The 25,731-nt window shown below is 35.3% G+C and overlaps 1 protein-coding gene across 1 annotated transcript in view; it reads left to right on the top strand.

Moving 5' to 3' along the window:
• Positions 1-25,731, top strand: part of CNBD1 (cyclic nucleotide binding domain containing 1) — a 320,137-nt gene that overhangs the window by 216,649 nt on the left and 77,757 nt on the right. Inside the window, exons 9-10 of the mRNA XM_084793629.1 lie at positions 19,356-19,465; positions 21,362-21,512. Of these exons, the coding sequence (XP_084649755.1) occupies positions 19,356-19,465; positions 21,362-21,512 (261 nt within the window). The remainder of the gene's footprint in view (positions 1-19,355; positions 19,466-21,361; positions 21,513-25,731) is intronic.

Below are 25,731 nucleotides of genomic sequence, written 5' to 3'. Positions count from 1 at the left end.
AAGAAAAATGGCAGGTGCCTGTTTGCTTTGGGAGTGTCTCTTGGAACCTATTGATCCACACATTGAAGTGGGATATCCTATGCCCTATACTGGAACTTTTACTTTCTTTGCCTGCATGCTTCCTTTACTGTCTTCAACTAAGTCATTATTAATAATGTAACATTTTAACTATTTTAATGGCTTTCAGCTATTTTTGTCTGTTTAATTGTTGTCGTAATGCTTAATGTATTTATCACAATTTAACTTAACATACTAAATTGTCCTTAGTTCTAGACGCATCTAAAATGTTATTCTATAACTCTGTTTTCTTTGCATACTATTGCTTTCATTCATATTGCTTTTTTACATGTAAAAAATGAAATAACTTATTATTGATATTATTTTTATAATTTCTAAAGAAAGACCCTGGCATGGTAGCTCACACCTTTAATTCCAGTACTCATTAATTAGTCAGAACCAGGCAGCTCTGAAAAATATACAAAAGAAGAAAAAATACTTTTATAGTGCTTATTGTATTCTGTGATTTTAAAGATCATTTTCTAGCCATCCTAGTTTTCCTCTGTGGTTCTGAGGTGTTGTATCATAGCTCTTCAATAATCTGTTTTCCCTGTCTGCTTTCTATGTGGCTATTGGCATATTTCATTACAATTTTATTTGTTGGAAAGTCAACACTTGTACATTATTATTTATTCAATAACTCCTTAATTAGGTAAAAATACAAATATTAGTCTGCCCTGTCCTTTACATCTCTATTTTTTACTTTTAATGGTAAATTTTTGATGTGTCAAGTAGTTTCAAACTACTATACCATCTGAGACATCCTACTTCAGGTTGAAGAAGCTTCTTTACTCTTTCTTTCTTTATAATCTATATTCACTTTATGTCCTGCTGTAGCCCCATCTCTCTTCACCTCCTAGTCCTACCCTCCTTTCCTCGCTCCTATCCTCCTCTCCTATTTTTCCCATCCACCCCAGCTCATCAAGTCATATCAGGACAAACTGTGTCCTCTTCCCATTTGGCCTGGGAAGTCAGTCCTGCTAGGGGTAAGTAATTGAAAAGATGGCAAAAATGTCTACGTCTCAGAGAGCCCTGCCTGTAAGATGTAGAGAACACCACAAGGAGACCATCAAGACTGGTGGATCTGGATCCATGGGGGCCTGCACAATCTATTGCATCAGCCAAGGACAATGCATGCTGGGAATCTAGACCTCCTGTTCAGATATAACCAATGGACAGATCATTCTTCATGGTTGTGAGGGGAGCAGGGACTTCCTCTGACATAAACTACAGTGCTCCCGATTTGATCACCTCCCCTTGGCAGGGACACCATGGGGGCACAGGGAGGAAGAGAATGTAGGCTTTCATGGTGAGACCTGATAGGCGGTGGTTCAATGGTGGGGTAGGAGGGCCCTCCCTGTCAGAGGTCTAGGGGAGGAGAATAGGGCAGAAAAAGGAAAGAAGGTAGGAATGGGAGGATACAGGTGAGGGGATAACAATTATATATATTAGAACAGATATGGCAGAGATTTAAGAAAGGTCCAACCAATGCCTGTCCCAACCCAAGATACCCCCGTGGGAGAGAACCAACCCCTGTCATTATTAAGGTTACTCTGCCAGCTTGCACACAGAAGTCAAGCAGAGTTGTCCTCTGGTAAGGTTCACCCAGCAATGCCTCCAAACAGAAGCTGAGACTCAAAGCCTTCTTTATGGTTTTAGAGGGTATACTGGCAATACATATTCCTCTATTATTTCTAAAAACTGTCATTTTCTTTTTTGAGGTATCTCTGGCGTGTAAAGGATCTGCATTTGATCATGTTGCTTGTACATGTTGAGTGTCATACCGTTATCTCTGTCTTCCATTATCATTCCTGATGTGAAAGCACCTGTGTGTCCCAATGATGTTAGTTTGCACATGATCAGGTTTTCTCTCTGAGCAATTTCAAACTTTCCTCCTATCTCCTGTTTTATGCTAGTACTTTGCCACTTTACATCCTTCACAGTCTTTTCTCTTTTTTTGCTTTTTCTTATTTGTACTATCAGATATTTCAATATTCTTTGTAGTCATCTGCTTTGAAATAGTGCACATTTCCCCTTTATTGGTAGTAAAATTTCAAGTTTTAAATATAAATTAAATATCGCTTGCTTCACATTTTAGTGTGACTTGTCTTCTCATTTATACCCTGTCACAGTCATTGAAAGTTGTTGTCAGAGTGTCATTATTTCGCTGATTCTCTTTGCTTGTTATTTCCACTTTTCAAAGGTTCCAAACTTTCATTAAACTGAATTCATTCATTATCAGTTTTTTTTGGTGGGGGTACCAATTTAGATTATAACTACTATGTCTTTCCTCACATAAATCAATATTAATTTAGTATCTTAGATATCTATAATCATTCAGGAAATAATCAGAGAACAATTGTTTTTAAATGTAGACTGCATACGATTTATTTATTGCATAACCATTTTCTTATTTTAAAGGTGTGAAAACCATTTTTACCTTGAAAGTTCTTTAGCATAGATGTTGGGCCAAATTTGGCCCATGGGTTGACATTTTCCACACCCTGCTCTACTTCAGAAGCCATCACACTATTTAAAATTTTGTGGCTTATGGACAATTTTCCAACTAGGCTTCACATTTTTCTGGAATTGACTCATTACCTTTTCTTTTTCAAGAGACAAAAGTGTACCTAAGATTTGTAGGTCTTTTAAATTTTGTTGATGAATGACTGCTGTGATGGCAGTGGTTTTGTTTAGTCAAAATCTATGATTTATTACCCTGAAAGGAAAATAATTAAACTCAATGCTGGCCAGTTCATGTAGTTTCTTTTAGCACAAAGAACATTTTTTCCCAAAGAATTAATTGTGCTGATTGAATATTAAGACTGCAAATGTAATTTTTGTTCCCAAATTTGTCTATACAAACAAATAGTTACTTTACTGTTTTGTCATTACAAGAGATCAGAGAGAGCTCTTTCATTGTAACACATTGCCCATTAAGAATTCTGAAAATCCACAATATTTAAACACTGTATAGGAAGATGAAACCTAATTGGATTTGAGATGATCATAAGTAACATAAGCACTTGCATTGGTGTTAATGATAAAAGTGCCTGAAAGTCTGTCTTCAATATGAAATCACAAGAAGTAAAAAAATTTGTAGAATTAATCAAATGTCCTACTTCCTTTTCATTTGGTTTATTTAACTCGTACTAGATTACTTATTTCTTTTTGAAAATTTATCATTATGTATACAGTATGAGATCTTCAGTAGTATTTGGAGGGACTTGAGGGACAGCTTTTTTTTTTTTTTTAACAATCCTGGTGAGGAGCATGTAGGGGTGGGGCTCAGTCCTGGTGAGGAGCACATAGTGGTGGGGCTCAGTTTTTGCACCACAGTGATGAAACTAAGCAACAGCAATGAGTTTCCCTCCAGGGATTCTCTACTTTTATCACCCTTTCCCACTCCGGACATTGTGTACTTTTTATTGTGAGTCCTGCTGAAATCTAGTTTTGTGAAATTCCTGGAGCAACCAACCTATTTCTTTGTTTAGGATGGGAGTCCATTGTCCATGCCTAAAAATCAAGAGTTATGAGTTAGGTTACCATTTCATCAAAGACAACCTTCATAGAAGTTTCGTCAGAATATCACCGTTTGAGTTAGTTAATTAATATTTTTATTGAACATCTGCTGAGTTTGAAATGCTATGCTAGCTGCTTTTATGGCAGTAAAATAAAATGTATTTTAGTATCACTTAAAATAAAATATTTCAGTAATGACAAAGTACTAATTACTACAGAGTTTTGATTTTAATTATAAAGATTTAGTAATTGAAAAATATATGGAATGTAATTTAAAACTGATGAGGTGCATTACAAATATCATTCATTAAAATAGTGTTTAATAGCTCGTGCTGTATGACCTACTGTGGCAAATATTAGTTGATTGCTTTCTAACAGACAGTAAAATCAAACTGAAAATTGAGATTTGTTTGTTTGGCCATGTTTAGAAAGTGAACGGGAATGATCATCCAGGCAGAAAAGGAAAATGGTGTTATTGTCAGATCTTAACTGAGAAGAGCTGATCACACAACCCAACTCAAGGGCTTGCCTATAACTCAGTGTGTCCTATGTACATAGCGCAAGTCTTTGAGTTCATTCTCTGCTGCTGCCAAAAGAAGGCTCAGTCAAAACAACCCAACCCGAGTGCTTTTTTCAATGCAATACAGTTAATTGAAGGGACCTATTTTATACATATTACCAAAATGAAAAGTATTTTGATAACAAAGAGACATAAAGAAGTACAAATTTTAAGAGAAAAACTCAGGTTGGTTGATATCAATAACAGTTGAAAGGATAGAGAAACACAAAAACAAAAGGTTTGGAAATTGTTTCATGTAGGAACAGGCACAAAAGGCAATGATGACTAATGATAGAAAAGTTAATATGACAGGCATTTTGATTATTTAGGTTTGTTGTTTACAATATGACTTGTCATATATTTCTAGTGAATTTTAATACCATTTCCTGGCAATATTCACTTGTTGTCTTCTTTGTCATCATCACCGTGCTTATCATCATCACCATCATCTTCATCATCATCACTATTGAGACAATAACATGCTATTTAGTCCTGGCTGAGTTTTAGGTTATTTTTTAGCCCAGACTATCTTCAAGCTCAAGATCCCCTTCTTTTTTTTCCTCCTTTATTAATTTATTCTTGTTACATCTCAATGGTTATCCCATCCCTTGTATCCTCCCATTCTTCCCTCCCTCCCATTTTCCCCTTATTCCCCTCCCCTATGACTGTTCCTGAGGGGGATTACCTCCCCCTGTATTTGCTCATAGGGTACCAAGTCTCTTCTCGGTAACCTGCTGTCCTTCCTCTGAGTGCCACCAGGTCTCCCCCTCCAGGGGATATGGTCAAAGGTGAGGCACCCCTTCTTTAGCTTCTGGAATACTGAGATCAGAGGCACGCTCGAGTATGCCTTTCTCTTTTGGTTTTAAATCTCAAACATACTGCATTGTTCCTGGAAAAATGAAAAAGTCTGCAAATGCCCACCAACATACTCCAATCATCTACCGTGTGGCTTTGGAAGCACAGGGATAAAGAAACTTGCCTATGCTCTTATCCGAACCCATGGAGGTGGGACAAATTTTTATAGAATATTTTCTAGAATCATTTAACCACATAGCCCCCTTATCTGTGTAGTTTTGCGTTCAAGCCATTGGTTATATGATCCTGGGAAAAAAATCTCTAAACCCAAAGCTGAAACTGAGTTTCCTGAGTGGCTTATATATAGACATTTGAAATTCATTTCTTTCATTATGAATCTTGCATTTCTTAAACTGTGGAACTTTAAACAAAGATGATTTCATTTCTTTTTTTCCCCCTTTGGCCATTTAAACACTAGTTGCTTTTGATGTTGACATTTGCAAATGCCCTTACATATGCTGATAGGGATATACTCATTTTCAAACTTACTATCTATCAGTACTTATTTATGGACTTATGATAATATTGATCACTGGTGGATACAATTAAGGCTCTGAATATCTTCATTACTTTATTTATAAATATCTTTGTCATTATTACTTAGGTGCAATCTAGTGTTTTACATTGTCTGTCAAGAATCATTCTTTCCCTCTTCCTCTGTATCTTCCTTCCTTTCCTATTTTTCTTAAAGAGAGATGTATGTGTTCAGAATAGTCTGGAACTCATGATCCTCCAGCCTCTGAAGGACTGGAATTTCAGGTTTGAGGCCACCAAGAGCAATCACTTTCATTTTGTTCCTATGAAGCATATATTGTTTTTTCCTCTTCTATTTTTAAAAAGTTTCTTATATAATGATGGGATAAATTTTTACTGGAGCTGTAATTAGTGATAGAAATGGCCGATGAATATTTACATTTGAATAGTTTCAAAATATATGGAAATAATTCTTACTAATATCCTTATAAATAAGCCATAGGAGCTTAATCCTAACTTAGTATTGAAAATATTGCGACTAGAACTATGCCACAGAAAAGATCTTTATCAGCTCTCCATTAGATGACTAGTGTCTAAAACATATAAAGGACACAAGAAATTAAACAACAATTCATTTAAAATTGGAACATGGAATTAAATAGAGTTCTCAAAAGAAGAAATAGAAGTGGCTGAGAAACATTTTTTAAAATGATCAACATTCTTAGCCATCAGGAGATAACAAATAAATCTACTTTTAGTTTTTTCCTGCTCTAATCAGAAAGGCTAAGAATCAAAGAACAAATGATCAAAACGCTGGCATAAATATGAGCAAAGAAGAACACTTAAAGAGAACTTATGGAATTGCAAACTGGACGCTGCTATTGAAACCAAAATGCTAAACACATATCTTACATATGAACCAGTTATACTGTTCTTGGGCATATACACAAAGATCCTTATGTCCTATTACAGAGACACATGCTAATCCATGTTCACTGATGTTCTATTCATAATATCAAGGAAATGAAAATAGTTTAGATTTCAATCAAATGATGAATGGTTAATGAAAATGTGGCATATTTGGGTGTATTGAGGACAATGGAATATTATTGAGCTTTTAAGAATAATGATATTACTTGTAGGTTTCTAGGACCCTCTGGATCCTTCTACTTTGCTATTCTCCCATGCTTCTCTCATAGAGTCCCAATAGGATGTCCTCCCCTCTGTCCCAGTTTCCTGGTAAGTGAAGGCTTTCATGGAACATTATGAAAGGCAGATTTGGGCCCAGGGGTCCCGCTCAAACTAAGGCACCAGCCAAGGAAATACAGGCGGTAAACTTTAAACCCCTACCCAGATCTAGCCAATAGTCAGAACATTCTCCACATTTGAGTGGAGAGCGGGGTATGACTTTCACACGAACTCTGGTGCCTTATATTTGACCATTTTCCCTGGCGGGGGAGACCCGGTGGCACTCAGAGGAAGGACAGCAGGTTACCGAGATGAGACTTGATACCCTATGAACATATACAGGGGGAGGTAATCCCCCTCAGGAACAGTCATAGGGGAGGGGAATAAGGGGAAAATGGGAGGGAGGGAAGAATGGGAGGATACAAGGGATGGGATAACCATTGAGATGTAACAAGAATAAATTAATAATAAAAATTAAAAAAAGAATAATGAAATTATAAGTATGTAGCTAAATATAAGGAGGTGGAAATAATCATTCCAACTGAGTTAACGTCAGTCCAGAAAGACTAGCAAACATTCTCCTAGGTGTCTCTATTAAGTTTGAACAGCACCATATGTTGAAGATAATTACCTTTTCTTCAGTGTGAATTGTGGCTACTTTTTCAAAAAATCAGGTGGCTGAAGGAGTGTGGATTTTCCCTTTGTATTTGAGTCCTGAATTATTATCCACTGATTAAAGTGTATTCGTACATCAATACCTTCTGTTTTTATTATCCATATTTCTAAGTTTGTGATGACAATACTTCCCACAGCTTTTTATTATTATTAAGATTTGTCTAGGCTATCCTGATTCTTTTGTTTCCATATTAAATTTACAGTTGCTTTTATTTATTCAATTTCTGTAAATAATGTTACTGGAATTCTGATGGGTATGAACTTTTAAATTGCTTTTGGTAGTACAGCCACATTCACAATTTTAATCCATTAATCAGTGAACATGTCAGGTCTCTCCCTCTTCAACTTATCTTGTCAGTGTCTTAAAATCTTTAATGGAAAGTATTTTACTTCCTTAGTCTGATTTAGTCACAATTTTAAAAAAAGACTATTTTTAATGGTATTATTTCCTTGGTTTCCTTCTTGGCGTGTTTTTCATGCTTCCTTTCTATGTAAGAAGGCTACTGACTTCTGTGGATTTTCATTTCTGCTATTTTGTTGAGTATATTTATCAACTGTATGGTTTTTCTGGTCGAGTCGTTAGTCTTTTATGTGTAGAATCATATTATCTGCAAACCAAGATGATTTGCTGTTTGTATCCTTTTCATATGTCACTTGTCTTATTGTTTTAGCTAAGACATTAAGTACTATTTAGGCAAGGAGTGAGGAAACTGGAAATTCTTGCAGTATTTCTCATTTTTTTCTTTCTTTTTTTAATTTTTTGTTAATTTATTCTTGTTACATCTCAATGGTTATCCCATCCCTTGTATCCTCCCATTCATCCCTCCCTCCCATTTTCCCCTTATTCCCCTCCCCTATGACTGTTCCTGAGGGGGATTACCTCCCCCTGTATATGCTCATAGGGTATCAAGTTTCTTCTTGGTAACCTGCTGTCCTTCCTCTGAGTGCCACCAGGTCTCCCTCTCCAGGGGACATGGTCAAATGTGAGGCACCAGAGTTTGTGTGAAAGTCATATTCCACTCTCCACTCAACTGTACCCAGATCTAGCCAATGGACAGTATTTCTCATTTTAGTGGAAATCTTTTGAGCTTTTTTCAAGTTAAGATAACGTTGGCTCTGGGTTTCTTGTATATTGCTTTTATTTTGCAGGAAAATTGTCTCCAGAAAATTTTCATGAATGAATATTGAATGCTGTTAGGGATTTTTCTGCATCTAATAAAATGATCATGTGGTTTTTGTTTTTGTGTTAATTTGTGTGGAAGATTTCATTTTGTGATTTCACTATGTTGAACCATCCCTGTATCTTTGAGATGATACTAACTTGATCATGGTGGATAATCTTACTGATTATTCCTGAATTATGTTTTTAAGCAATTTATTGAAAAGGTTTCTGTTTCTATTCATCAAAAATATTAGTGTATAATTTATTTTGAAAAGTCTTATTTTTTCTGGTATGATTTTTACTATTTACTAAGAAAAATGGCTTTAAACATTTATACATTAATTACAGAAATAGCAATTCTAACATATTTGCCAAAAGACCAATTCCTATATTATATGGCAAGTTATGTTATCAAGAGAACTTATTCTGAGTTTTCAAGTGGGTATTATATACCATAATACATAGTCTGAAAGAAAACTACAGAGAAATGCCTGATAGAGATGTAATCAGAGCAAACAAGGCAGACAGAGACCAGACTGATATGGCCAAATGACAAATTCTGTCACATCCGGAAGAAACTAGCAGAGAAAGGTGATTGATGTCTCCCTTGCATCAAGCTAAGGGAGTGAAGCTTTACTGACATCTAAAATTCAGAGTTCCAGGCTCAGGAACTCAAGATCATAGCTTTTTGGTTTTGATGTGTTTGCTATGTTTTGTTCTTACTTTGTTGTTACAGGAACCGCAGAAAACCAATACAATTACACACGATGAAGATGTGGAATTTTGTTCTGAATTTATTTTTCAATATGACAAATGATATACTCAGAATGTAGGATGCATCTAGACAGTATTTGCAGAAGATAATGGTTTCATTTCTCACTTGTTTTATCCCTCCCGTTTTAATTATTGAAGGACAGATGAACAATGTATTAACAAATTCTGTAAGATTAAAAAATATACTACTGCTGATTTTTAAAAGATAGCTTCTAGATAGCAATTAAAATAAAATAAAATAAAAATTATTATGCTTTTAATATTTCCTGTCCCTTGCATACAAATAGCACACAATTTAGTACCTCCCAATAATGGAATGTTCATGCAGTCAAATTCCCTGCACTTAACGAACATGTGACTGCTGAAGCTCTTTTTTTTTTTTAAGGAAAAACTATGTTCCTCTACATTTAAACCTCTATTTCCACAAATAATCTTCATTAGTCTTATATATTTTTAGAAAATTGTATTTCCTATTTATGCAAGTAATTGTTAACATTATATACCTTGGCATTTAGATATAAAGTTAGATTTCTCTTCACTTAAAAAGTAAATGATCAAGTGTAATTGTGAACTCCTGTAATCCCAGTACTCAGGTGGTGGAGGCATGAGGATCAGAAATTCAAAGCCAGCCACAGTTATATGGAAAGTTATAGGTCAACCTACATTTAAAAAATGCTTAAAATTTAAATAAAATGCCACAATTATTTTCAATTACTAAAACACATGGTGAATATAAGTTCAGTAATTTTTCTATGCAAACGTATGATATTTGCATCAGTAAACATTATGAATTATAGTATCATCAACCTTAAAGCAACATCTACAAATTTAAAGTAGAACTTCTTTACATGTTTATGATTACTTTCATAAAACACTAGGAAATTTAATGCCCTCTGAGAAAATTGTGGGAGGTCTGATCTTTATTATATACCTAATTGATTAGTAAGTAGATAGTCCATGAAGGCATTACAAATTCTAGGTTTAACATGACTTATTAACATCTGTGCATTTGTGAAGAACAGAAATCAAGTTCACAGAGGGAGGAGAAATTAATAAAGAACAAGTGTTGGCTTATAGAACTGAGTGTTTTTGGCAATCATCCTCAGAGATGCCTAAATTGAACGGTCACTCAGATTATATTTCCTCTCTGTTCTGTTTTGCTTTGTGATTGACTTCTATCCTGGAAACCTCTCTAACTCAGATGCAGCCTAGAGTTTTCACAGCCAGCTAACACTGTGTATACCCTGCTTGTTCCAAGAAAATTATTGTATGATTCAGTGATCGGCCTTGAGTCCAAACTTGCCCTTAACAATTCATTCTGGCAGACACAAAATTATTGTTAATCAGTGATAAATCCTTCTTGAAACACTAGAATGCCAAAAAGGAAAGCATGTCTCTTAAAAGGATGCAGACAATAAAATGTACATGCCTCGTGCAAGTGTGATTCTGGTATGAAAAGTCTGCTTATAATGAGGTCTTCCATTAAAGCACAAAGCCACAAGTAAACAGGAGTTTCCCCCCTTAAGTTTGATTGTGCTCTGTCTCCTATGTGACTGCCCCTTGTTGGTCCCACCTCATATCTGATTCTGTCCATCTGTAATCTGCATCACATCTGGTGTACGGAAGTGATGATACTTTGAAGCATAAGCACAATCTGTGTGTTAGGAGGTTTCATCTTTAACAGATATTCTAAACTTTGCAGAAACAATGATGCTGTTTTGTATACTTATATAACTGCATTCATATAAACTAGGAAATGTAATCTCAGAGAAATTTCTTGAAGATCTTGATGAATTCCTGCTTAAGATTACTTTCATTAAAAAATGGTTTTTTGTAGAATACCATAGATTTAAAACAGTTGTAATTTATCTTTGTCTCTTCCCATGTACCTGTCTGCACACTATACTTACTTTTATCTACAAATGTAGGCTCCGTTTTTTTAACTAATATATTTGATTATGAACTTATTAACTGAGCATACGTCCCTTATAACCCAACTAACCAAAACAACGGGAAAAAAAGAGGATTAAAGAATAACAAAGCCTGAATTTTTTTTATCCTTGCCATTCTGATGGATGTAAGATGGAATCTTAGAGTTGTTTTGATTTGCATTTCCCTGATGACTAAGGAGGTTGAGCATTACTTTAAGTGTTTCTCAGCCATTTGATATTCCTCTGTTGAGAATACTCTGTTTAGTTCTGAGCCCCATTTCTCAACTGGGTTATTTGGTTAGGTGGTGTTTAATTTCTTGAGTTCTTTATATATTTTGGAAATTAGACCTTTGTCACATGTAGGGTTGGTGAAGATCTTTTCCCAGTCTGTAGGCTGTCGCTTTGTTCTCTTGACAGTGTATCCTGCCTTACGGAAGCTTCTCAGCCTCATGAGGTCCCATTTATTAATTGTTGTCATTAAGGCCTGGGCAAGTGACACCACATGCTGGCGAGGATGTGAAGAGAGAGGAACACTCCTTCACTGCTGGTGGGAATGAAAACTAGTACCGTCACTTTGGAAATCTATCTGGCGCTATCTCAGAAAACTGGGAATGGGGCTTCCTCAAGACCCCACTATTCCACCCCTTGGAATATACCCAGAAGATGCTCCAGCACACAACAAGAACATTTGCTCAACCATGTTCATAGCAGACTTATTCATAATAGCCAGATCATGGAAACATCCTAAGTGTCCCTCAGGAGAAGAATGGATAAAGAAACTGTGGTACATATACTCTATGGAATATTATTCAGCTATTAAAAACAAGGAATTTCTGCAATTTGTGGACAAATGGATTGAACTAGAAATGATCATGAGTGAGTTAACCCAGAAGCAGAAAGACTCAAATGGTATATACTCACTTATATCTGGACACTAGCCCAAGGGGCATGTCCCACAAAAGCCTTCACTTACCAGGAAACTGGGACAGAGGGGAGGACATCCTATTGGGACTCTAGATGAGAGAAGCATGGGAGAATGATAACGTAGAAGGATCCCGAGGGTCCTAAAAATCTACAAGAACATTATGAAAGGCAGATTTGGGCCCAGAGGTCCTGCTCAAACTATGGCATCAGCCAAGGGCACATGAAGTAAACTTCGAACCCCTACCCAGATCCACCCAATGGACAGGACATTCTTCACAGTTGAGTGGAGAGTCGGGTCTGACTTTCACGTGAACTCTGGTTCCCCATATTTGACCATATCCCCTGGATGAGGAGACTTGGTGGCACTCAAAGGAAGGATAGCAGGCTACCAAGAAGAGACTTGATACCCTATGAGCATATACAGGGGGAAGAAGTCCCCCTCAGTCATAGTCATAGGAGAGGGGGAAAATGGGAGTGAGGGAGGAATGGGAGGATACAAGGGATGGGATAACCATTGAGATGTAATAGGAAAAAAAAAAAGAATAACAAAGTCGTAAGGATATCAGTTCAGAGGAATGATTCTCCTGGCATTGCCAGCAGGATTTCTTCTGCTGGAACCTGGAATAACCAGAATCCTGAACCTCAGCAGGAGCCCAGAGCCCTGAAGCCTTTCCTCAAGCAGTTTTCTCTAGGAGCATCTAGAAGTGGAGCGATGAACAGCCAAACTATCCCAAGTCTCCAAAAGTCCTGCCTCCAGTTTTGGGCTCATTTATATACCTCCTCCCAGAGTCTGTTCACGGGATCTTTTCAGCTAGGACCAATCAAGCTCCCGCATGAGGTGGTTTGTCTTTCCGTGGATTAACATCACCTTTTCCCACAAGACCATTCTGATGCCACACTTGAGGTCATAAGAAAAACAGGTTTATCTCACCTTCATACAAATCATTAGTATTGCTTTCAGTAATATGTGGGAACTATCATGTTTCAAATGCAAGTGTCTCTATTCTTACTTTCCTTGTTCTCAGAGCACTACATGAGCCTATAAAAATCTCTTTTATTAAAATGGTTCTGTGCTCCATGGCTACCGTGTTTTTCTATGACTGGTATTACAGTGGTAGATACAGTTTCGTTATACAGAGCTTCTTCGTTCTAACAGTCATATGACATGATGAACCACAGAGTAAGTCTGTTTCTTCAAACATTGGCATTTCTGCCTTTATGGTTCTATATTCTTGTGGTCACTTTCTACTCATAGTCTTTTAGGTTTTCCTTTTATATGTAAGTCTGTGACTCATCCTGATTGCATGAAGAGTGGAAAGTTGGTATTTGAATTTAATTTGTAGTCTGTCGAATATTTTCAGCATTTGGATTTTGTTTCTTTGTCTAAAAATATTTGATTATATGTAAATTCATTTGTCTTATACCTGTTCCATTCCATTGTTGTATGTGCCTCTTCTTGTAACATTACTGCATTTTGACGAAGGTGGCTGTATAAGAATTCTTGATATTTTGCTCTTTTTCTTTCAGTATTTTGCTGATGTTTCTATATCTCTTTTGTCTTTCTAAGAAATGTTGAGTCAATTAGTATCTACAAAATAACTGGAGTTTTAATGAGATCCCTCCCAACTTTATGTTATGGTTTTACTTTTCACATTTATTATTAGTTTTAATGAGTCATTACGAAGTCTCTATATAATTTAGGGAAAAAACAGCCCTAAAAACAATAGTGTATCTTTCTATTCACTCATGTAAATATCTCTCCACTTCTTTACAACTTCTATGATATAATTTATTACTTGTACATTCACTTACACATTCATCACTTCTACATTTCTTCACTTGTATATTTTTATTAGTTTATGAGGCAAATATTTCACTCAGATGAGCTGTAGATGTAAATGATATTAATTTATATTTATTCTTTGTATTATTTATAGTAGTAAATTATATCATGCTCATATTCACTCCCATTCCAACTGGAACGTCCCAACATTATTCCTTCCAAAATGCTGGCCCTCTTTTTTTCTTTTTCTTTTCTTCTTATGTCTTAACTCACTGATGTCAAGAGTTGCTGCCCAATGTTCAAACATGTTAGGTCACCTTCTTGGTATTAAGGCAATCAGTCACCTCCCTCTTTCTCTACAGAGAAAAGTGACTTTCAGTGTTCTAGTAGCCATCAACTGCCAATAGCTTTTCAGCTAGGGGTGGAACCTAGGAACCTCTTCCTCCCCAAACCTGAGTTGGAACTTTCAGCTGGATTGAACTTGTGTAGGTAGCCACAGCTTTTTTGAGTTCATGAGTGTAATAGCCATATCCTATCCAAAAAGCAGAGTTCCATATCAACAGGTCCCCTTCCCCAGTTTTTGTCTTGATTAATTATTGAAGTTTTTAAAACTTTGTTTTATTATTTTGTGGTACTAGAGATTGAACGTAAGGTCATGATAATGCAGGGTATTCTTCAAAAGGGCTAAAATTTAGCTGAAGATATTGAATTGTTATTTTCTAAGTCTATTGACACAATTTTGTATGCTTTAATCTCTTGATCTGATTACTTACATTAATATATTTTTGAACGTTGTACTAATATGGTATACCTTGGATAAGTTCATTTGTGGTGTGTATATAATTCTTCCATATATTAGAATACATGTTTATTTCTTTTCCAGTGTGAGGAATCAAAGACTACACCCTACAGCATAGTCAGCAATTATTCTACCACTTAATTACATCCGTAGCCCATGATATTAAATTTTTGTTCAATAATATTTTGTTAGATATGTTTGCATATGATCAATGTACACATTAAAATATTTTTGGTCACAATAGTTTAAGTATGGTCATCATCAAGAAAACAACTTCAGTGTAAATCTGACATGAAATTTATTAAAAGTAGAATGGTTGGAGGGAAGCTGATGATAATTAATTAGAGTAAGAAGAGTATAAGGTAGATTGCACACATGAAGTGCAGCAGGGGATGCCCATAATCTCATTGTTATGTATGGAGAAATGACCATGAGGCCAAGACAAGTCTGGACTATTTAGTAATTCCAGGCAATACAGCTACATAGAAGGACCTTGTTTCAAAACATTTTTAATAAAGAATAAAAACAGCAAAAAGCAATCTAAAGTAGACCTTATGTAATTGATGGACAGCCTTGGAGTTAAGAAAAATATTTAAAAGTGACATGTTGTGATCTGAAGAGATGGCTAAGTGATGAAGAGCTCTTCTAATCTCAGAGTCTATAAACAACTCAAGCCTTTGCAAAATAATATATGGTCTTTACAGTTCACAAGGTGATAAATTAATTAAATTACAAAATATATGAGTACAAGTAGAAACAAAAAATTAAGAACATCAAAATTTAAGGTATATTTATCATGCTTTTTTCTTTTCTTTTCTTTTTTTTTTTTTCATTTTTTCAAGACAAGGTTTCTCTGTGTAGCCTTAGCTGTCCTGGACTTGCTCTGTAGACCAGTCTGGCCTTGGACTCACAGCAATCCACCTGCCTCTGCATCTCAAATGCTGGGATTAAAAGCATGTGCCAAGACGCCTGGCACATACTTTTTCTTAACATTTGTTTCCTAAGGATTAAGTAAGTAATATAGATAGTGGTCATAAAGTATGAGGAAAAACAAAAAAAGTACATTTTTAAAAGTCAACACAAGACTATCCTGGATTTGTTACATGTCTTGTTGCAACAAAATTTCCCCCAAAAACTCAAGGAAGGAGAGGTTTATTAGAAGTTATACACTATCATCCCACAGAAAGAATGTCAGTGAGAGTTTGAAATTTAGGACAGCTGGTCATATTCCATCATAGATCAGAAAGCATATAGCACTGACTATTGCCTCCCAGTTCCTGTCTTCTGTCATTCAGTCTAGAACTCTCTGCCGTGAAATGGTGCTGCACACATTTAGTATTAGTCCTTCTACCTCAGTTAATCCAATGAAGAAATCTCCTTATAGATATCTGTAGAGCTGCGTTTCCACAGTGACTATAGATCTCATAATGCTAATAAACAAGGTTGATATTACTCTCCCTAATTGCTTGGGACTGTACTCTTCTCTAAAAAGAAAATTAAGAAAAAAAATCAACAAATTAAATGGTGTGATATGTTATATACAATAATCTGAAAGTTGGAAACATGGAAAAATGACTTAATTAGGTACTTGCAAAAAGAAGCTCATATATATATATATATATATATATATATATATATATATATATATATATTATAAGAAAAATTCAGGTTACCCAAAAAGCAAATTGTCACTATAACAGAAGATTGGAGTTGTAAAAATGAAAAGCTATTTTAAAATAGGTTACCATGGAAAAATGAAAGCACATATAATAAAAAATTAATAATTAAGCAGTTAAAGAGTTATAGTCTAGTCTAGTTTATTGTAAGTTTAGGTAAAAGCTAATAATACAATGTTAACATAAAAAAAAATCCATCAACAGTTTTTTAAAAAGCTGAACATTCCAATACCAATGTATCAAAATTGAAATTATTTTGTACCAATATACAAAATTCTATACCAACCAATTAAAAATAACCTTGTGAGTAACAATTAAGGCCTTAAGTTGAGAAGATTCAGTAATATGCTTTTTGTCATAGCATCCTTATATATTTGTATATACCCCCTTCTTTCTTTTCAATTCCTATCTCCCAACCTAAGAAAGAAAGATATAGGAAAAGAGAAGATATCCCTGAACCAACTTCACTTTTTCTCTAATAAGACCAATAATAAGTTGTAACAAACTCCCCAGTGAAAATGAACATCCATGTCCCAAGAAAGCAACCAAAAACCTACCCAAACCCCATTAAGGGAAATGGGGCATTGTTCTCTTAAGGTTTCTTCTAGCTGACTTGGGATGAATAATTCCTTTGTAGGGGCCCAAATAAAATTGAGGAAAATGCTTTAAAAATGCTAGGAATAGAATGCATCATCCAGTTTCTAAATGTTGAGAAAATCCAGGCTTAATAGAAGTCCTCCGTGGGACAGTATGAAATGCTGAACCAATTGGGATTGGAAGCTTTCTTTGTAGCTGTGCTGGGAGCTGTACTGTTCTGATGAGCAGAAACTGAAGCAATTGGTGCTGGAACATGAAGGATGTAGGATGTCAGCATCCATTATGCTGTGAGGAATGAATCTGATCAGGTCTGATCCAGCTTTACTACCCAGTTCTGTTGTTCTGAAAACATATAATTTCTCCAGAGTGTAATATAGTCCTAAACTTATAAATGTATAAGGTGTGTGGTATGCACAAAATAGGAATTCAAATTTACAATTATTCTTCACACACAATATATATATTTATACTCTAACATGAGATATTGTACCCATAAACTCAAGTAGAATACAAGATTTACCTCCAGTACATTGAAGGTGTTATTGCATGCTATTTAGGATAAGTAAATTATACAAGTATACTTCAGGCAGCAAACTGTCTCTGTCATTTTTTTTTTCATTTTGGAAACTGCTGTTTACTTGGGTAATTAATTTTATTCCTTCTTAAATCTCTGATGGAGTTGAAGACCAGATAGTTTAGTTTTACAAGTAAGCTTGGTGGTTTAGGGGTTAAGATGTTTTTAGCCCTAGATAGATGCTTTAAGTTACTAGAGATGAGATATGATAGATATTGATTTACACTCAGAATTTTAGATTCTCCAAGATAGGAAAAATGTTTTCTTCAAGGTTGCCAAATATAAGTAGTCAAGACATTATGAATGTAAAACCTATCTAATTCCTGAATGTTTCAATGTTTCATGGTTGGTTTTGCGGTATGTCATTTATTCTCTCTCTCTCTCTCTCTCTCTCTCTCTCTCTCTCTCTCTCTCTCTCTCTCTCTCTCTCACACACACACACACACACACACACAAACCCACACATCCATCAATGTGTGTATAATAATATAAATGTGTATGTAAAATTAATTAAAAAGGTGAACATTCACTTTAAAAAATTTAAAATTAAAAATATAAAAAACTAAAGATTGGTATAATCACCTAATAGTCCAAATCTTATAAGAACACTTACTTCTTTTAAAAGTCCTCATCAGTCATTTTGATATACTTTAATACTTCAAATACAGCATTTTGTATCATGTATGGCTTGTAGTATCAGAGGTACAGGCTCATAGTTTTGAATTTATACTGGATTTTGCTTATGGTACTTTTTATTCTTCAGTGATTTTTAAATTAAGTTTCTAGATACAGTTGAAATATTCTAGAAAGCCCAAGGTTCAAAATTCACAGTAATAATAACAAATTCATATATAGTATTTACTTTGTGGCAGACAAAGCAAAGTGCATTTTATATATTTACTAAAGAAACATCAATCACAGGGGAAATTAAATTTCTTATTACAAAGCAATGCTGAAAGTTAAAATGAAAAAGGAAAATCAACCATGAAATTGTATAAAGATCAGATTATCAAATGCCAAAGTAAAAGAGCAGCAGTATTAAACATAGTACAGTGTGTTGTAACTGTGAATACCTGTCCCCCCAAAATACCAAAGATACACAAAATAAAAATATGGGAAGCTTTGAAGAAACTTTTGAAGAAAAATCTTTGAAAAAATCCTGTGGGTTTTCTATCTCTCCACCTTGCTCCTCCACATTGCTTATCTGTCTACAAGGAGCAAGCAGGCCAAAAGCCAAAGCTTGTAGAAGTTACATAAATTTTATGAAAACACATGGGAACTGAGAAGGCTTCACATTAGGCCAGCATGTCACATTAGAATTATTTTAAATCTGATGTGTATGTACCTGTGTGTGTAAACACACTTTAGTGCAGTTGCCAGGGTAGGCCAAAAACATTAGTGTTCCCTGGAGCTGATGTTACAGATGGCTGAGATCCACTTGATATGAGTGATGAGAACCAAACCTTTAATGAAGCACTGGACACTCTCAATTGCTGAGCCATCTCTCCAACACCTAGAAATACTTTTAATATAAAATTCATCAAATGATGAAGGTGGGTGCTTCCCCATATTGCCCTTAATCTCCCATACTAGAAAATGCTAGTACACAACTGCCTTCCTGACAAAGCTTTGCCTGTTTATTTCTATAGCAGTATTTATTTACCCACACCAGGCACACCTTTAAAATTCTCTCTACATGTGTAGTATCTGGAAAGTGGCATTCATGTAGGCTAATTTTTATTGTCATAATGTTCACAGTGATTTTTATGTCAGAAGCATAAATTCTCTCTCTCTTTCATTTCCAGTATTAGTTGAAAGTGGAACTGTCATTTCATTTGTGGGCTTTATTAATTCTGGATATTGTGACATTTATAGAAATGTTGTGGGACTTGTACGTCTACAATTAAACAAAGTGGTGAGTGTCAACTTATTTGCTTATTTTAATAATTAACTACTCTAATGAATAAGGATGCCATATAGCATTTCTCATGCATATTGAACATCATCTTGTTTTATTTAAGAAAATAATAGTTGAATAATTTGGTGAATCTTTATTGGGTTTATTTTCATAATGATCTGTAAGATTCAGAAATGAAACATGGGGTAAAATATGCTGATTTATAAGTTGCAAAATGACTAGTAATCACAGTAGAAGATATTTCATGTCCTTGTCAGAGAAATTGAATGCAAAAGTATAGTAAGGTACTCCCACAATAGAACAGAAGGGAAGATGAACTTCCATAGTGTTCACCTTTCCCTCTAGATAGTCTCAGTGAGAAATGAAAATCTGTCTACACAAAGACTCACACTAATCCTCACAGTATCTGAACTGGAGGCTGTCTAAATACCTGTTGACAACTTAGTGGAGACAGTGAAGTATATTTAGATAAAGGACTGCCATACAGAGTGAAAGAGAACCAATAATAAGTGTAAGTTGTATGAATCCCATACAGACATTCAATGTATATCTCATTACATACATGCATACATACATACATACATACATATATACATACATCTCATACATATAGTGGTGTAGAAACATCAAAACCCAAAAGCACAATCTACTCCTTTCACTTTTTTTTTAAACTAGGCAAAACCGAGTCATAGTAACAGAAAAAGAATAAATGATGATTTCTCTTATACCACTGAATAGGATTTAATTAAATATGTAGACTAGCTTATACTCTCACTTTTTTGTGATATTGAAAATAAAGGTATACCACTTTCAAAAGTGGCCAATATTCAAGCTGTTACGACTCGATTTAATACATTTACTGAAGACTTCCTCCTTTTTCAAGTGCCTATCAAATGCCCGCACTGTGGGCAGATTTGTTTTTCACTGCGTACTGTTACCTGATCATCTTACTTTCAGTACTGATTAGATCTCCCCAAAAAACCTGTCTTCTCTTCAGAACCACCTGTTCTGATACTATGATAATGTCTTCCGTAGGAGTCTCCTGATTTGAAATAAATTACTAGATTATTGAAGTAAAAACATTATTCTTATTAAGAAAACATAATAGGTGGATATATGACTCACTGAAAGAACACTTGTAATATGTACAACACAGTTAAGAGGAAACATGGTGACAGATTAAAAGAACAAAGACAAGAGAATTTCTGTCTCAGTTAACCCCATCACGTATACCTACAATTTTTCTTCTTCATTCTCCCAGTTATTTCAGTAACTGTATATTCCAACTGAGGCTGAAGTTCATCCCAATTGGTAGTTCACAAAATATGGTTACATTTCACGCTTGTCACAAAAGTAGTAATCTAGGGGATTTGAAAACTTGAAGTAGTTCAACATTTTTCAGACATCTTAATGTATTCAAGAATAAGATTCAGGGAAGTTAGGAGGCTGAGCTGGTAAAGGTGCTTACCATCAAGCCTAACAAACTCAGTTTGAATTCTAGGACCCAATAGTGAAAGGAGAGAACTGAATCCTGTAAGTTGTGCTGAGTCCTCTACATGTATAACATCATCATCATCATCATCATCACCACCACCACCACCATCACTATCATCAATCATCAGCACACTCACACATACTTTGAATAAATAAACACGAAAATAGTGCAAAAGTGGCATAACTATATGACAGTGCTGTCAGCTCTCTTGCATATACTGAAATGTCCTTGAATGTATTATTGCTTTAATATAAAATGTAATATAAATGCTTAAACTGATTTCAATAAACTGGATTCCTAAATTCTATTAGCTAGATGGCTTATGAATAACTTAATTTCTGATAATAATGATTATGTGACTAATTTCATGAAGCCTGTATCGTACATATCTTTTTCAGAAAAAAGTTAAGAAACTTGTTTATATGGGTAAACTTAAGGAGAAGACGTCCTTCGGTGAGATCAGTGTTCTTCTTCAATCTCCCTTCACATGCACAATTATTACTGGACAAGAAGTTGAGATGACAATTATCGAAGATAAAGATATATTCAGTATGTACATGAATGTCCTTTAGCTGTTGTGCCACTTAATCAATTGAGCTTTTGAAAATGGCAGGGGTTTTAACTCACAAACATTAATGCTTTATTTATAATAAAAGAATAGTGATGTCACCAGAAAGTTAAACATTCAGTTGAATATAAGCCCAAATGAATAGTGGTTAAGCCACAACACAGTGGTGCTCTGTACATTAAAACTAAGGAATGTCATATACTAGTTAATGAAATAAGAGACATTCCTGGACATAAATATCGGTGAAAATTTTACTCATGCTAATTCAATGAAACAGAATTCCTGGCCCCAAATTTTGAGTATTCATATGCCTCCTGGTGAATGTGCAACTTACACTTGCTAAAATTTTATTCAAAATGAAAAGACTAATCCAATTTCATGTGTCTGTTTTTTAAAGATGTGGTTTTGAAATAGTATTTGTTGATTTTCTTCCCCTTTGTGTCATTCAACTACAACTCCCTAGACATTTTAGACCAGTGAATGGCACCTACTGACTACTAATTAAAATATTTTTTACTAGATATATATTACATGTTTTTCCTTTTAGAAACATCCTTATACACATACCTGGAAAAACTTTTCACCGTATATCTGAGAATTGCTTAGCCCTATCAAATTCACTCATAAAATTGAACATCAAATGCATGGATGCATTTCTCTCCAGCATGTATTAGATTTTCTTTTGCCACCTGGTGTCCCAAATGTAAATAAATAGTATAGAACAGATATTAAATTGCTCATGTGCATGCAATTCATCTTCTAAAATCTATTCTACAACTCATTTATTTTAAGATTGATTTCACAAGGCTATGCCATGTTATTTCCTTAATTCATTAGTCCCAGGGGAGAACTACAATTAGGCACTATAGTTCCCAAAATTTCTAAGGAAACAAAATAAGTTTAACTGCAGAAGATATTTATATATCTGCATTCTAAGCATTTCATATTCACTTCAGGAGAGTCAAGGGTACTTTTAAAATAGCAAAAACAGTTCTGGTTAAAACAATGCATGAAAGGAACATATTTATACATGAAAAGTGAGCTTTAATTTGTAGTTTGTGTACTTGTCTGTTTGTGGGTGGGGCCTGTATGGTGCTGGGGATGGAACCTAGGGCTTTAAGCATAGTAGATAAGTATAAACATAGTATATACTTAGTAGGCCTCCCAAATACTTAGTAGGTAACTATTTAAACATAGTAACACTGATATTAATATGAAATTTGTTTCTTTCAAATTACTTTAAATTCAATGTATTGTTTGATAGTTTATATACATACACCGTGTAGTGTGATTGCTCTCACCCCATTCTTCTCCACATTCTTCTTCAAACCTTGTCAACCTCACACTCTCAGTAGAAGTCCTTTTTATGTCTCTTTATTTTGTGGACCATTGAGCTTAACCACTGTCATCCTTATGTCTGTGATTTTGGAACTGTCAACTGAAGGCTGGTGAGCTCACCAGTAAGTGACTTCCTATCCTCCAGCATCTAGCAATAGCCTAAATGGTAAAGACATGTGAACAACTCCCCTACCCATGACTGACTCTTCACAGGTCCAGCTTCATGCAGACTGAGTGCAGAACATCTAAACTGATAAGAGATCATGATTGTAACGGCTATGACATGCCCAAAGAAAATATTTCACCATATTTCCCCTTCAGTTCACCCTCTATATTTATTTTGCCCTGTTTTCCAAAATGTTCTCTGACACTCAGAGAGAGAAGTGGTACGAATGTCTTATTAGGCAGGTGCCTGGAACAATCAGATATTCTTCTGTTTTCTTTTTTATTCTTCTCTCAAACATTACATCCCAACTGTAGTTTTCTCTCCCCCCATTCCTTACCTTACCACCCCTCTCCTCCATATCCGCTCCTACACCTTTTCCCATAAAAAAAAAGGGCGGGCCTTCCAGGGATGGTCACTGGCCCCTGGATAATAAAGGGCAATAAAACTATGCACTATATACAAAATTCTATACCAATGATTTAAAAATAACCTTGTGAGTACAGTTAAGGCATTAAGCAGGCGGAGTCGATGACAAACTGCCAGGACAGGATAAAAAAGTCCTCAATAGTTCCTGCCTCACTAATATGTCTGTCAGATGTATTGGGCCAGAAGGCTGAAGATGATGCTCCAAAGTTATAGAGCGTTTTGGGTGACTGTTCAGTCAGCAAACTGTTCCTGTCATCTTCTCATTTGGGAAGCTGCTAACCCGCACTCCCTGTATACTCAGGTAATACATTTTATTCCTACTAAAGTCTCTTACATGGTTGAAGAGCAGATATTTTAGTTTTACAATTAAGTTTAGTTTTTTAGGAGTTGAAGGTTTTTTTTAGGTGTAGATAGATGTTTTGAGTGCATAATAATGAGATATGATAGATATGTGATTTATATTCAGAATTTTAGATGCGCCAAGATAGGAAAGATGTTTATTTCAAGGGTGCCAAATACAAATAACCAAAGCACTATGAATATAACATTTATATAATTCCTGACTGTTTCATAGTTCTTGCTGTATGTAGTTTTTTGTATATATGTGTAATGATATATATATATATATATATATATATATATATATGTAAATAAATAATAAGAAAAAGAAAATGAAAAAAAAAGACTTCCTCTAACCCTCATATTAAGCCCAGCAGGAGGGAAAGGGTTCCGTGTGTAGACAAATGAGTCAGAGACAGTCCCCATGACAACTGTTGGGCATCCTACAAGAGCCCAACCACAATGTATATACAGAGAACCTACCTCAGGCACATACAAGGTTCATATTTATCATTTCAGTCTCTGTGAGGCCCTATGGATCCCTTAGTTGATTTGGAAGGCCATGTTCCTGTAATGTTCTCTACCCTTTTAGGTCTACAATCATTCCTCTCCATCTCCAGGTGGAGGGTTCCTCTGGGTCTGACTAGTGTTTGTCTGTGGGCCTCTGCATCCAATTGGTCTAGGCACTGGTCTATAAGCAGAATACCATTAGAAATGGTCTCATTGCCTTTTTATTTCATTTGATAGGCATGTTTGGTTCTATCTTTTGTCTCTGAACTGTTCTGCCTCCGGTTCCTGGCCATCCAGGCAGATGTTGGTGTTGGCTACTTATTGCCAGAGCTTCAAGCTGGACCTAACATTAGTTAGCCACTTCCAGAAGTTGTGCACCACTGTTATACCAGCTCATCTTGCAGGGAAGGCAGATTGTGTGTAGGTCAAAGATTTCATGGCTTGGTAGATGTCTCAGTCCCAATGCCCAGAGCCTTGCTTGGTTATATAAGATGGCCAAGTCAGGCTCTGTATCAGCCATTAGTAGGAGATTTCCTTAGGGTTACTCTCACAGATTCCAGGGAGTTTCCATAGAATTAAATTTTTTTGTCTCCCAAATGGCTTCTGATTTCAGTTGTCTCTCAGAGTACTCTCTTCCTCACCCTCCCACACTCCAAACTCCATCTTTCTTGGTCCTATTCCTACCCACTTCTCCTCCACTAGAACAATATATTCTATTTTCCCTTCTCAGGGAGATCTATGCATCCTCCCATGAGCCCTTCTTGTAGCGTAATTATCCTTTACTTAACAGCTAAGGTTCATGTGTAAGTGAATACATATTATGTTTGTCTTTCTGGGTCTTGATTACCTCATGCAGGATGATTTTTTTCTAGTTCCATCCATTTGCCTGAAAATTTTATGATGTCAATTTTTAAAAAGCGCTGAGTAATACTCCATTGGCCATTATGAATAAAAACACTATGAGGATAGTTGAGCAAGTATCATGGTTGTAGGATGGAATGTCTTTTGAGTATAAGCCCAAGAGTGAACAGCCTTGTTATGTTCCTGACTTTAGTGCTCTGTGTTTCTCTCCATTTGGGTTGATGTTATCTGTATGGTTGCTGTAAATTGCTTATATTATGTTGAGACATGTCCCTTGAATCCCTAGTCTCTCCAAAACTTTTATCATGGATAGTTTGGATTTCATCAATGCCTTTTGTGCATCTAGTAGATCATGTGTTTTTTCTTTCTTACAGTCTGTTTATTTAGCAGATCAGATTTATTGATTTAAATATGTTGCAAAATCCTTGCATCTTTATGATGGAGCCTACTTGATCATGGAGGATGATCTTTTTCATAAGTTCTAGGACTTGGTGTACAAATATTTGAGTATATTTTGTTTTCATATCTATGTTCATAAGAGAAAGCAGTCTTAATTGCGT

The sequence above is a fragment of the Acomys minous genome (assembly GCF_964271855.1).
Source record: "Acomys minous genome assembly, chromosome: 1".
In the NCBI taxonomy this organism is placed as follows: domain Eukaryota; kingdom Metazoa; phylum Chordata; class Mammalia; order Rodentia; family Muridae; genus Acomys; species Acomys minous.
Note: the sequence above shows the minus strand (reverse complement) of the source record. Positions and strands in the feature narration are given on the sequence as shown.